The sequence below is a fragment of the Otolemur garnettii genome, unplaced genomic scaffold (assembly GCF_000181295.1).
Source record: "Otolemur garnettii isolate 467f Iridium unplaced genomic scaffold, OtoGar3 scaffold00057, whole genome shotgun sequence".
NCBI classification, from domain to species: domain Eukaryota; kingdom Metazoa; phylum Chordata; class Mammalia; order Primates; family Galagidae; genus Otolemur; species Otolemur garnettii.
Window position 1 is genome coordinate 6,252,084 of NW_003852452.1, and position 13,466 is coordinate 6,265,549.

The following is a 13,466-nucleotide window of genomic DNA, read 5'->3' on the forward strand; positions in this document are numbered from 1 at the left end:
TTGTTGTTTAGCAGGCCTGGGCGAGGTTCAAACCTGCCAGCCCTGGTGTATGTAGCCAGCACCCTAACCACTGATCTACAGGCATTGAGCCCATAATTGTAAAAATGAAATGTTTTCAAATATTGAGAATATTCAGTTTATCAGCTGGTACGTGCATTTGCCTCTAACTTCTACATGTGACAAAGAAGAGCACCGTTTGACATAATCCTTCCACTCAAAAGATCAATTACACTGAATGGTGCCGTGCATTTTAAATCACTGAGAGCAAATGACAGGCATTAGGTAAAGCAAACTGACTCCACAGCACAGCCTGCTGGAAGTGAATCCATTTGTTTGGAAACAATATTTCTTTTCTTAAGTGAGTACCTAGCCACTGAAAGGTATTGGATAGATACTTCCCATAATATCAATCTTCAGTTTCACTACAGTGAAGGCCAGAGCAGTGCCAGCTCCCTGTGTCTCCATTTGAGAATCCCTCAATGATTTTCTGAATGGACCACCCCTAGGGCACAAAAATGAAAAGCTGCTTGAGAGCCTGGAAATTTCTGCGGAATGTGCCAACTAAAAGGCACTGTGAGGGTGAGCAGCCCAGACTGGCAGCTAGACTCAGACTCTCTCAACTAGCTCTAGGATGAGGGACAATGCATTACTTACTTGAAAAAACTGGTTTATCTAGCAAAAGTGCTCATAAAATTACAATTTTTTAAAATGTGTGTTTTACAACTGGCTTCCCATTGAAGATAAAGCTTTATTAAAAGAGGATGGTATTGGCGGCGTCTGTACTCAGTCAGTAGGGCACTAGCCACATATACTGAAGGTGGCAGGTTCAAACCCAGCCCCAGCCAAACTGCAACAAGAAAATAGCCGGGCGTTGTGGTAGGCGCCTGTAGTCCCAGCTACTTGGGAAGCTGAGGAAAAAGAACCGCTTAAGCCCAAGAGCTGGGGGTTGTTATGAACTGTAACGCTATGGCACTCTACCCAGGGCAACAGTTTGAGACTCCGTCTCAAAAAAAAAAGGGGGGGGGGATGGTATTAGAAGTGTCCATATTAAAAAAAAGAGGAAGATATAATTGAAATTATTTGGCTTTAAAAGTGCCAAGATGAGGTATACTGGGTACTATAATGTGACAACACTACCATGATACCTATTAGTCAGCCTTTAAAAATAGTTCTTCCCCCCACCCCAGGTACTTTCCATAATCTGGGATTTCCTCTCTGGCATCAACCCTGTCTCCCTCTACACCACAGGAATTTTTCCCAGCCTTGAAAATCTTGTCCCCACATTTGGAGATTCCAGAAATATGTTCCCTCTTGCTTCTTTGTATAGAGTCTAACCTCTTTTGTTAGGAATTTATAGTCTAATAGAATCCAGCTCTACAACACACCTCCTAGTAGAGTTGTAAGATAATTCTTTAAGCCTGAATTGTCACTTTGCAAAAAGTAAAGCCTTTCCTACCAAGTTAATTAAGTTCTTAACTTTTTTTGCTTTAAAAAACTTGCAAATTTATGGGAAGAGTTGCAAAATAGTACCAAGAACTCCCACATATCTGTGCCCAGATTGACAAATTCTGCCACATTTGTTTCTCTGTGTGTGTGTGTGTCTACACATACATATACACACAACATACATGTGTGCACACGTGCACTCTTCCAGCCCTATTTGAGACCTAGTTTCCAGACATTGTAAACCTCTTAACTCTAAATTCTTCAGCATGTATTAACTAAAAACAAGTGCATTCTTTTAGTTAATTACAGTGCAATTATAAAAACAAGAAAATCTAACTGATAAAACACTACAACCTACAATCCATATTCAAATTTTATCATTTGTGCCAATTGATAAAATATTATAGATAATATTTTTCCTGATCAAGGATCCAATCCAGAATTTCCTATTGCTTTGAAGTTGGCATGTCTCCTTAATCTCCTTCAATCTGGAACAGTTTCTCAGCCTTCCTTTATCTTTTGTGGCACAGTATTTTTGCCCACATATCTCTATTCTCTATTCTCCCCTCAGGAACAAAAGTGATCAGATCACATCAATCCCTTCTCAAATCCCTGCAAAGATTGCCCATCAAACTTGGCACAAAACTCTTCCCTTCCCTCACTCCATCACACGCCATATCATCATCCTCCTTTATTTTCCTCCATAGCATTTTCTGACGTTAAGACGTTAAGAGTCCACATTAGTTTATTTAACATCTGTTTCTCGCAATGGTGAAGGGTAGGAATTTTGCCTGCTAATTTGTTGTACTCCCTGTGGCTAAGAACTTTATCTCGTTCATTGTTTATTCCCAGTCTCTAGAACAACCTCTGGCATACAATTTTTTACTCAGTAGATTCTTGTTGAACAAGTTAGTAATTCTCAGACTGCTGACAGAATGATTAAGATATCTAGAGATGAATGGAATTCACTAGAAAAGATGAGATTTAAAAAAAAAAATGCATGGGTCTTAGAGCTTCAATCCCCAACCTCCGGGCTGGGGACCATTACAGGTGCATGGCCTGACAGCAGGGACCAGCACTAGCAAAGCTGCACCTGTATTAACAGTTGCCCTCATCACTAACATCAGTGCTGGAGCTGCCCCTCCTGTCAGGTAAGTGGTGGCCTTAGACCCTCACAGGAACACAAACCCCACTATAAACTGCACGTGTGAGGGATCTAGATTGGGCTCCTCATGAGAATCTAATGCCTGATGGGCTGAGGTAGAGTGGAGGACATAAGCAACACACTTTGGGTGTCACTGTCTTCCATCACACTCAGAATGGGATCATCTAGTTGCCTGAAAACAAACTCAGGGTTCGCAGTGAGTCCACATTATGGTGAGTTGTATAATTATTTCATTATATATTATAATATAATAATAATAGAAATAAAGTGCACAATAAATGGAAAGCACCTGAATCTTCCCCAAACCACCTCCCTCACCCTGATTCATGGAAAACTGTCTTCCATGAAACCAGTCCCTGGTGCTAAAGGACAGGGGAGATTGCAAACAAGCTATTAGCAATTAAAATTTTTTTAAAAAATAGCTTCTCTTTGGATGAAACTCTGAAAGTAGACTGTAAACACAGAGACCAAAAGTCAGGATCAATTTCTAGCTTTTTAAGAATGGTTTGGTTTAGAGAAAACTGGAGATTGTAAGAAGCACTGTTCATATGTACAAGTGTTATGTGCCCTCCTGGAGAGTTTTCTGTTTGTTTTTCAGATTAATGTGAGGGTACAAACAACTAGGTTACACTGTTTGCGTTTGTTAGGTAGAGTCCCTGTTGTAGTTGTGTCCTGCAACCAGGAGGTGTGCCATAGACCCTTACAATGTTCCCATCAAGTAAAAGCACACCAATCACCCTCCTTCCTCCCTTTCCCTTCCCCCTCCCTCCAATTGAATTGAGTTTTTCTCTTGTGTGTGGGGGCATGTTTTAAATCCTCTACTGACTTTATATTAGTATTGAGTACGCTGGATACTTGCTTTGCCATTCTTGTGATGCTTTACTAAGAAGAATGTGTTTAACTCCATCCAGGTTAATACAAAAGATATAAAGTATCCATCTTTTATGGCTAAATAGTATTCCATGATATACATATACTATAGCTTGTTAGCCCATTCCTGGGTAGGTGGGCATTTAGGTTGTTTCCACATCTTGGCAATTGTAAACTGTGCTGTGTTAAACAATCTAGTGTAAATGTCTTTATGATAAAAGGATTTTTTTCTTCTGGGTAGATACCTAGTAATTGAATTACAGGATCAAATAGAAGGTCTATTTTGAGTTCTTTGAGGATTCTCCATACTTCTCTCCAAAGAAGCTGTATTAGTTTTCACTCCCACCAACAGTGTAAGAGTGTTCCCTTCTCTCCACATCTGCGCCAGCATCTAGTGTTTTGAGACTTTGTGATGTGGGCTGATCTCACTGGAGTTAGGTGATTATCTCAGGTGGTTTTGATTTGCGTTTCTCTAATGATTAGGGACAACAAGCATTCTTTCATACGTTTGTTAGCCATTTGTCATCTTCAGAGAATTTTCTATTCAAGTCTCTTGACCAGTGGTAGATGGTATTGTTTGCTCTTCTTTTCAATTAATTTGAGTTCTCTATAGAGTCTAGTTATCAACCCTTTGTCAGATTTGTCACATGGAAATATCTTTTCCCATTCTGAAAGTTGTCTATTTGCTTTAATTGTTGTGTTCTTAGCTGTGCAGAAGCTTTTCAGCTTAATTAAGTCCCACTTGTATATTTTTATTGTTGTTGCAATTGCCACTGAAGTCTTCTTCATAAAATCTTTCCACACATCTGAGAGTATTAAAAGGAATCTCTCTCTAGTGAGATTTGGGCAACAAAAGCCACACAGACCACCCCCACATCTCCCTGCCCTTTGATTTACCACTGAAGTTCCTAGGCTTTGTTTTGTTCTCATTCATCCATTGTTCACAGACTTTTATTTCTTATAAAATTTTAAACTTCCATAAAAGATGCAATCATAGTCAGGAACACTCAGAGACCCTTCTGTTTCTCCCCATTTGCTTTCACAGTCCCTCCCTCAAAGCCTTACCACTCTCTCTGAATATATATTGTATATAATAGTTTTATTATGCTACATCTTAGAGACTGCCATTCTAGACAGTGTCACCTTGTGAATTCAGGTTGTTATTATTTCCAGAGTGGAGTTTTCAACTGTAATTAAAGTATCCATTGTGTCCACTGCTCTGCTTTTCTTCTTCAGGGACTCCAGTTGTTCCTACGATGGCTCGTCCTTAACTTTCTTCTATTTCAACCATTTTCTCTCTCACCCTGTTACTTGTTTCTTTATGTCACCATTATTCTTGTTATTGTTCTCCTGCCTTCCCTCAATGTCCCTTTTTACATTTTCATTCAAATCTATTCTCCTTTGACACCTATAATTTAGTATGTTATTTCAAAAATAATTAACTCAACCATTTTATTCCATTTTTTTTCTGAGTTAAATCAACTTTTGCTTCCTTTGTCCTGGGTTTTAGACCATTTCTGACCTTAGTTTTTAAAATTTATGATTCAAAGTGTTTTCCATAGTGCAATGTTTGTCTGAAGACACTTAAATCCCACTTAGATGATCTATGTTACCATCTTTTTCTCCTTCCGTGGCTTTTCAGAGAGGCATTGCCATGCACTGAAATGTTTTGAATTTCCCTTCAGTTTTGGTCTGATGAGTTTCACCTAGTGTGATCAATGACATCTTTGCATTTTGCCAACAGGCTTGGCAATGAGTGGGTTCACACAATCTCTAGTTCATGAGCTCCCTCTCCTGTTAGAGACGTGAAGTGCAGTTTCTTTAAAGTTTGGTTTTTGATGAGGGCAGTGGAAGAAAAGTTAATGTCCATCAATACGGGTTTGTTTGTTTATCTTGTGGTATTTTAGACTTCTCCACCTTGTTTCTTTTCTCTTCACCAACAAGATTCCAAAGACTGCCCATCCGTTACCTCATCCCGAGAAGCCCTGTTTTTCGACAGCTGTCGCCTTGGTATTTTTGCAAGTCCCTTCCTCTGTAGTCAGTGCTCTTATTTACCTGGAGACATTTTCAGCATTTTCACACTTTAGATAGATTTTCTGTTTCTGAGGGTGGTTTTCACACAATCCCCTCTTGTCTCTTCTGCAGGTTTTCCAGAAACCACCTCACGATGTCTGTTTTTCTACTCGCAGTAACTAACATTTGTACATGACCTCTGGCTGCTAGTCATGCTGAAGGGAGGGATTTATGCAGTTCAGTTGGTTTCTTATTGATGTGCACAGTTTTTTGGAAGATGTAAAAGGGATGGATATTCAGACAGCAGCACTTAATTACTTCAGCTTACTGAAAATTCCTCATTTATAATTCTTAACCAGATATTTCTTCCTTATATCTGAAATTACATTTCTGCTTTTACCTTTTTAGTCCTGCAGTGGATACCGTATTGGAGACTCTTATGGTCCACCCAGATCCCATCTTCAGGGCTGAGGCACCTATTCCCCAGTTGCTGGCTGTCACAGCTGACTACTTACTGCTGTGTTTCTCACTAGGCCGACACTTGAGCAAAGGGAACTGCTTTACCCAATGTCATACACCCCCTCCATGATGACACCGGCAACCAAATGATGCAGGGATACAAAGCTCAATCCCTTTGCCTTAATTTGTGACAACTCCGAAGGACCATCCCAGCTCCTAAGCTCCATGCAGGGTCAGCTGAGGTTTCAGTTACGAATGAGATTCTCTGCCCAGTCCTGCCTGCCCCACTTGCTTGTAGAAGTACCTCCTGAGAGCACTCCTCAATATACCTTCTGCAAATAAACCTCTATCTCAGGGTACCTTCAGGGCATCCATTACCATCATAATAAAAAATTTGTTCCAGCCAAGTGCAGTGGCTCACACCTGTAATCCTAGCACTCTGGGAGACTGAGACTGAGGCAGGTAGATTGCTTGAGCTCTGGGGTTCAAGACCACCCTAAGAAACAGCAAGACCCCGTCTCTACTAGAAATAGAATAAATGCTAGCTGGGTGTAGTGGCACATGCCTGTTGAGGTAAGAGGATTGCTCAAGCCCAAGAGTTTGAGGTTCCTGTGAGTTACAATGATGCCACAGCACTGTACCCAGGGTGACAGAGTGAGACCTTGTCTCAAACAAACAAACAAAAGATTGTACTGAGCTATGAGACAGGCACTATTGTAAGTCTATTTATATATCTACTGATATGTAATATACATTATACATTCACTGAATTCTCACAAGGAACCTGCGAGGAAGATACTATTATTATCATCCTTGTATCTCAGATGAGAAAAGAAAAATCATGGTAGAGGCAGGATTTGAATAGCAGCACTCTGAGTAGAAGCCCTTTCTCTTATCTCCCCAACCCCACTGCCTTCACACTGGCCTGCACCACCACTTCTCCAGCAGGATGCTTGGCAGGCCCTTCACTTACATCCTCTCAGCCCCGCCATGGCACACAGCCAACACATGACACACACCGAGATGATCACAAATATTCAAAAAAAAATTTTTTTGAGACATAGTCTCACTACATCTCCCTGGTTAGAGTGCTGTGGCATTCTAGTTCACAGCAACCTCAAATTCTTTGGACTTGAGCAATCCTCCTGCCTCAGCCTCCATAATAGCTGCCACTACAGGCGCCCACAACACCCGGCTACTTTTTCTATTTTTAGTAGAGACAGGGTCTCGCTCTTGCTCAGGCAGGCTGGTCTCAAACTCCTGAGCTCAAGATCCTCCCACCTTGGCCTCCTGGAGTGCTAGGATTACAGGCATAAACCACCACGCCCAGCCTGTATTAAGATATTTTAACACATGACATTTTCATGAGTGAATTGACAACAATGTCAATTGCTAAAGACATAATTTGATCTTATGAATTTGTTCTTCAAAGCTTTCACAGTATAAACAGGGAAGCACATTTGAAAATCCACCCTATTACCTCTCAGGAATACTTTTCACATGTACTCATATCTGTGTATTAGCAGGTACATGTTAATTTCTCTGTAGATTTAGTTTTTCAAGTAATACCAAAAATATTATAATATTACTCAAAAGTTCTTACCTCCATCTTGAAATTTGCTTAATCTCTCAAAATATGATGACATGGGGGCCTGTACAATGTCCAGAATAGCCAGAAGTGTTCTTGTTAGCCTTAATAACTCACTGAAACTATAAAATCCAAAGTATATGAGATTACGAGCCAAGTGGACCACCTTAATAAAACAGGGGTGGGGAGGGAGAGAAAGAAAATCAAAGAGAAAAAACATTGGAAACTGAAGTAAACATTGGCATGTTTTTATTATCTAAATTAGTTTCTAACCTTCCTAATTCTTTAATACCTAAGAATTAAAATACCTCCAAAGCAATCACTGGAACTTTGACTTGTTTAGGTGTATAATTAAATCTAAATAAGACTTTGGATACTTTAAGGTGGTTGATTAAGTTGACATTAGAATTATTTATCTTTTAATTAAATATTAACTCATTTGAGTCTATAAATACACCTTCATAAAGTTACTTCTATTAATTATGTCAATAAATAGATATTATCTGTGAAATTAGCCCAGAAATTTATGTTTTTTATGGGACTTTGTGGTTTTCTAGCTACTTGCAGATATTCTAAGTCAGGCTCCAAGATGTGGCCCCTGATGCACAGTCTCCTGGACATTCTACCAGGGGTTAGTCTGAGTTCTGGGTGACCAACAGAAGTGATAGCATGTCACTTCCAAGATCAGATTATAAAAGACTAAAACTCCCATCATGGTCTCTCTTTCTCTCTCTCCCTAATCACTTCCCTAGGGGAAGACAGGTACCAGGTAGCTATAGAAAGGCCCACGTGGCAAGAAGCTGAGGTATCAACAGCCAGCAAAGAAGTTTGGTTACCAACAACCACATGAGTGAGCTTAGAAACTGGCCATCCCACCCAATGACTACAATCCTAGTCAACAGCTATCAGGCTGCCCAGGAGAAACCCTCAGCCAGAGTCATCCAGCTAAGCTACTCCTGGGTTCCTTGACCACAGAAACTGTGAGATAATCAATGTTTATTCCTTTAGGCTGCAATTTGGGATAATTTATTACACACCAATAGGTGGCTAATATACCGGTCTCAAGTAATAGCATCCCCCTCTCTACTTTGTCACCATTATCCCTAAAATGATACTATAACTGGAGATATTTCAATTCAGTTTAATGAGGATGAAAAATCACCTCCACGAAAATGAAAAAAAAAGTACCTGAACATACTATAAAAGATGCCCTACCATCTTTGTTCATTAAATGCAATAAAGCTTATACAATCAAATTTTAAAACCATGTAAAACAGTAAATAAAGAATAATTGAAGGGGCAGCACCTGTGGCTCAAAGGAGTAGGGCGCTGGCCCCATATACTGGAGGTGGCGGGTTCAAACCTGGCCCTGGCCAAAATAATACTAATAATAAAATTGAAAATAAAATACAGTAGAACCTCCTTAGCTGACCACCTCCTTAAGTTAACCTAATTTTCATAGACAAGACAAGCACCACATGTAGGTCTCAGTACAGTAGGCCTAGTTCCTTATGCTGATCACCTCCTTATGTTGGCCAGTTTGTTACAGGTCCTTAGGTGGTCAGCTTACAGAGGTTCTACTGTATTTCATACTAGATATCAAGGTATAATCAACACACCAAATCTACCTCTTAAAAACTGTCAGAGAGATTCACACCTTCATGACCTAAATTACCCAAGTACCAAAACATCCTAAATATTAGGATGGAAAGAAAGAAAAAATTATTCAAAGGAAAAAAAAATGTTTGGTGTTTAGTATATCTAATTTTTGACGTGGAAAATTTAAATAAGGTATCTTATTATTTTAAGTAAGATACCTCAAATGTCAGTTTGTTTTTTTCTTTGTCCCCAAAAGGAAAAGGCTGGTTTACAACTTCTTTCAAGTATTCTTCAACGAATTCCATTGTCAGTGCAAATTTCCTCTTCATATCATTTCTGGAAGAGTCTGTTATAGAATCGTATCTGGAAAGACAGAAGATAAATCAACCACAAGCATTTAAAAATAGAACAATATATATACTTTAGTGTCTGGACTTCCTAATCTTGCATAAATCAGCTAACCACCTGAGTCCTTATCAGGTAGTAAAATAAGGCTACTGTGAAATGAGTTAATACCTATAAAGCACATAAATCAGCCTACCGTAATATTAAGCACTTAACAAATTTTTACTCACATTATCAATATTATTTCTCTTTATTGGCTTCTAGAAAGATGCTACTATTATCACCAGGAGTTATCATTTTACCAAAGAATATTTTATTTGCATTTGGAAGGTTAACAACCTGAGTTAGAACACACAAATGCCCTTTGGTGTATTTCATTTCAACACAGTAAACATTTGATTTTGAGTTCATATGCTGAATTTAAAGGCCTCAAGAAATTTTTCCAAACATACTCATGAATCGTGATCTTTGTGGGGATTTCTGTCCAGAGCCTGGCATAGCGAACAGGCACTACGGATTCCTGGGGATCCCGGTCAACATGCATGTGGAGCATAAGGCGACAGAAGGACGCTCGGAGGTCAAACGGCAGGCTTTCATCAGACATACACCGCAGAATCAGATCTACAGAGAGCTGTGTCGAGATCTGGTTTATGGCCAGATACTGGCGATCCAAGCACATCCGTGCAAAGAGGTTTAGCTGGTACCTTAAAAATATTAAACATATTACATTACTTGTCTTATCTTAATAAAATTCTTAAACATCATAGTCCCAATCAGTATCCATTTATGATACCTATATTCCCAAATGTTTTTATACTAGAGTCAAACAATTATCACACATATGATCCTAACACTCTGGGAGGCTGAGGTGGGAAGATCACTTGAGCTCGTGATTTCGAGATCAGCCTGAGAAAGAATGAGAAACCCTGTCTTTACTAAAAAAAAATAGAAAAATTAGCTGGGCATTGTGGTGCAGCTTATAGTCCCAGCTATTTGAGAGGCTGAAGCAGGAGAATCACTTGACCCCAGAAGTTTGAGGTGTTTGTGAGCAGGCTGACAACACAACAGTCTAGCCTGGAAAACACAGTGAGACTCTGCCTCAAAAACAACAAAACAAAAAAATACTCTCTTATGGTAGTAGGCTAAGTCATTACATACATGATGTGGTTAAGTAGGACAAGACAAATATGAAATTGTCCCTATGCCCCTTCAGTGACAATTTCTCTTACTTGTGCCAGCAGCATGCCTCTGGTGGACAGTATTATTATGCTCTCAGTTTCCTAGGATTCCAAATACTACACTCAGCCTGAAGGCTATGGGAAACAGCTCACATGAAACCATCTCTCCCCACCTTCCTCAGTTTCTTTAGCTGTAGGCTCTAGAATCTATACTATAAATTTAGTCCACTCAGTTCCAAAAGTAAATGTGGTCAATCCAAATGGCACTGGTATGCTTGGATTCACCAGTCCAGGTCTGAGATTAATAATTAGGCTTTGGTTTTCTTGCTATAGCTGTAGAAACCAGAAAACACAGGCACTCTCTGCCCTAACTCTGACTCCTACCTTTCAGGCCCAACTTGGCTCCCAAGTCTTCTGTCTTGGGTTTCTGTCCTTTAAACTCAGAGATGACAGCTAGGTTCTTGATCCTAACACCAGGAACTACCTTTGCTGTTCCTGCTGCCATTGCCACCCTTCAGCTTTCATAACCACAGGTACCAGTCACCATGTATTCATAAGTGATACATACTAAACTTTCTCTCAGTCCTACGGCCAGATCAGTGTCCCAGCCCCAGTTCTATCTGTCTCTTAACTCCATCACCTGGGGCCTCACATCTACCCGCCTCCAATCAATAAGAGGAAAAAAACTTTTTTTTCCTTTCGCTGTACAAAAACTCCAAACTAGTGAAAAATCAAGAAAATGGTAAGTGATATATGCAGAAAAGAGATGTTAAATTTTATCTTGAATATTTTAAATAGTTCTAAACATTCCAGCTACCCAACTTCTGATCACATTTAAAATATCTTCTTCCTAGATACCTTGTAGAGATGTCAAAGAATCAGCTCTCAATGACTATGTGAGACTGAGAATTATGATTCTCTACAATACTTCACCTGTAGTAGGTAAGAACTTCTAAATCAGCTTTGGTGCCTTCTTTTGCCTCTTGAGCAAGGTGCCTGATAGCTTTGCCGTGAGGTTCCTTATTGCTGTCAATCCAGTAGAGCCAAACTTCTTCATCATCCATGTCGTCTGGAAGGATGGAGCTCTCCATGGGATTGTCAACTTGCATTGAGACCACCCTTGAAGTAAACAACACACACAAAAATCTAAGTGCCCTGACAAATATGATAGAGAACTACAGTACTCACAAATAATGAACTGAAAACAAACTGTCCTTTATCTGGGCTTACTTCGTTTGAATGAGAATGTCCGCATTGCCTGGACTCAACATAAATTTACAGATGAGTTCTTGAGTTACAGGAATAGCAGTGGTATTAGACACACACAGATCTGACAAATAATCCAAAAATCTGGCAAGAGAGAACAAATTAAATTGAATATTAAGACAAAGCATTTTAGAAAATCATCACAATAAAATTGGGGATATAATTAAACTTGTTTCAAAATATTTCTAATATTATTTCTATGTACCATTTTTCTATGTGTTTCTTATCATTTGTATCATTAGAAACATTCAATTATTTTTATTTAATGTAAAACTTATTTCAAAAAAGACACGTTTGCTTCTATTTATTTGGTGATACTTATCCCACAGCAATGTGACTTATGTTTAGAAAATCATTTATCTGCCCTAAAGTGAGACTCTCCAGAATGGAATATTAAAACAAAAGCAGATCAAACCTAATTCTGTACTGAATAAAATAGGAATAGAGCACACACTTCCTCAAAGCAACTATGACCTGGCTGAGTCAGAGGCCCATTTATCTGCTATACTAATTAGTTAAGAAAACTTTGCCAATCTGCTTGACTTTTCTGCATTCATTTGTCCCAGATAACGTAGCTAGGCGCAATAGAAAAAGAACCTGAGGTGAAGTCAGAAACCTTTTTTATTCTATTCCTAATCGGTGGGGTATTCTTGGGCTAGTGACCCTCCAGGCTTCTATTTTCTCAGCTCTACAATGTGGATAATATTATACAATCAGTGTAATTCATGCAAATGTACAGGATTTAAATGAGACAACATATACAAATACATTTTGAAAAATTATAAAGTTTTATGAAATCAGAAGTTACCAGAGTAAAAAATCAATCACCCTTACATATAAATCTATCAAGGGCTTTGATTTCTTAATGAGGGAATAACTCTTTATTAAACATAATTATTAATACTATAGAAATAAGCCCAACATACTTTCTCCATGAACAGTTTGTGGTATGAAAGTATTCTAACTTTTACAAGTTCTAAAAATAAAACAAAAAGCCATACTGCCCACTAGAAAAGATTACTGTATGAATCACTTCAAACCTTGGCTCCCGATTTCTCCTGAGTAAACTGACAAATGTTTCTATTTCTTTTGCTGTGATATGTTTCTCTAGTAGTTTTCTGTTGTTGTGCAACAAAGCTGTGATAGTATCTTCTGCCAAAATATCATAGCCAATCTGGGACTGCATGACACAGAAATTCTTAGCAATATATTCCTGCAAAGAAGAAAGGCTGTCAGAATGCACTGCCAACAGCTTAGAAATAACAGGTTCGATTAGGGTCGACAACATTGATTATTCATAACAAAAGATTCGCTAAAAAGGTTGCCAAAAGAAATATAAATAAATAATTCTTCAATAAATAGAGCTTTTTAAGGAAGGTAATAAAAAGCATATTAGCATATTCATAATTTAAAGGATAACAAAAAATTATATGCCCAGAATGTTTTTTCTAGACAATCTCATTCCATTGCCCCAGACTAGAGTACCCCAGCATCGTAGCTCACAGCAACCTCAAACTCCTGGGCTCAAGTGATCCTC

General features: G+C 38.8%; 1 protein-coding gene across 1 annotated transcript in view; it reads right to left on the reverse strand.

Moving 5' to 3' along the window:
- ITPR2 (inositol 1,4,5-trisphosphate receptor type 2) overlaps positions 1-13,466 on the reverse strand; it is a 482,247-nt gene that overhangs the window by 316,099 nt on the left and 152,682 nt on the right. The window contains exons 16-21 of the mRNA XM_003792467.3: positions 12,970-13,142; positions 11,894-12,013; positions 11,597-11,782; positions 9,938-10,189; positions 9,359-9,503; positions 7,557-7,707 (exon numbers count right to left, since the gene is read on the reverse strand). Of these exons, the coding sequence (XP_003792515.1) occupies positions 7,557-7,707; positions 9,359-9,503; positions 9,938-10,189; positions 11,597-11,782; positions 11,894-12,013; positions 12,970-13,142 (1,027 nt within the window). The remainder of the gene's footprint in view (positions 1-7,556; positions 7,708-9,358; positions 9,504-9,937; positions 10,190-11,596; positions 11,783-11,893; positions 12,014-12,969; positions 13,143-13,466) is intronic.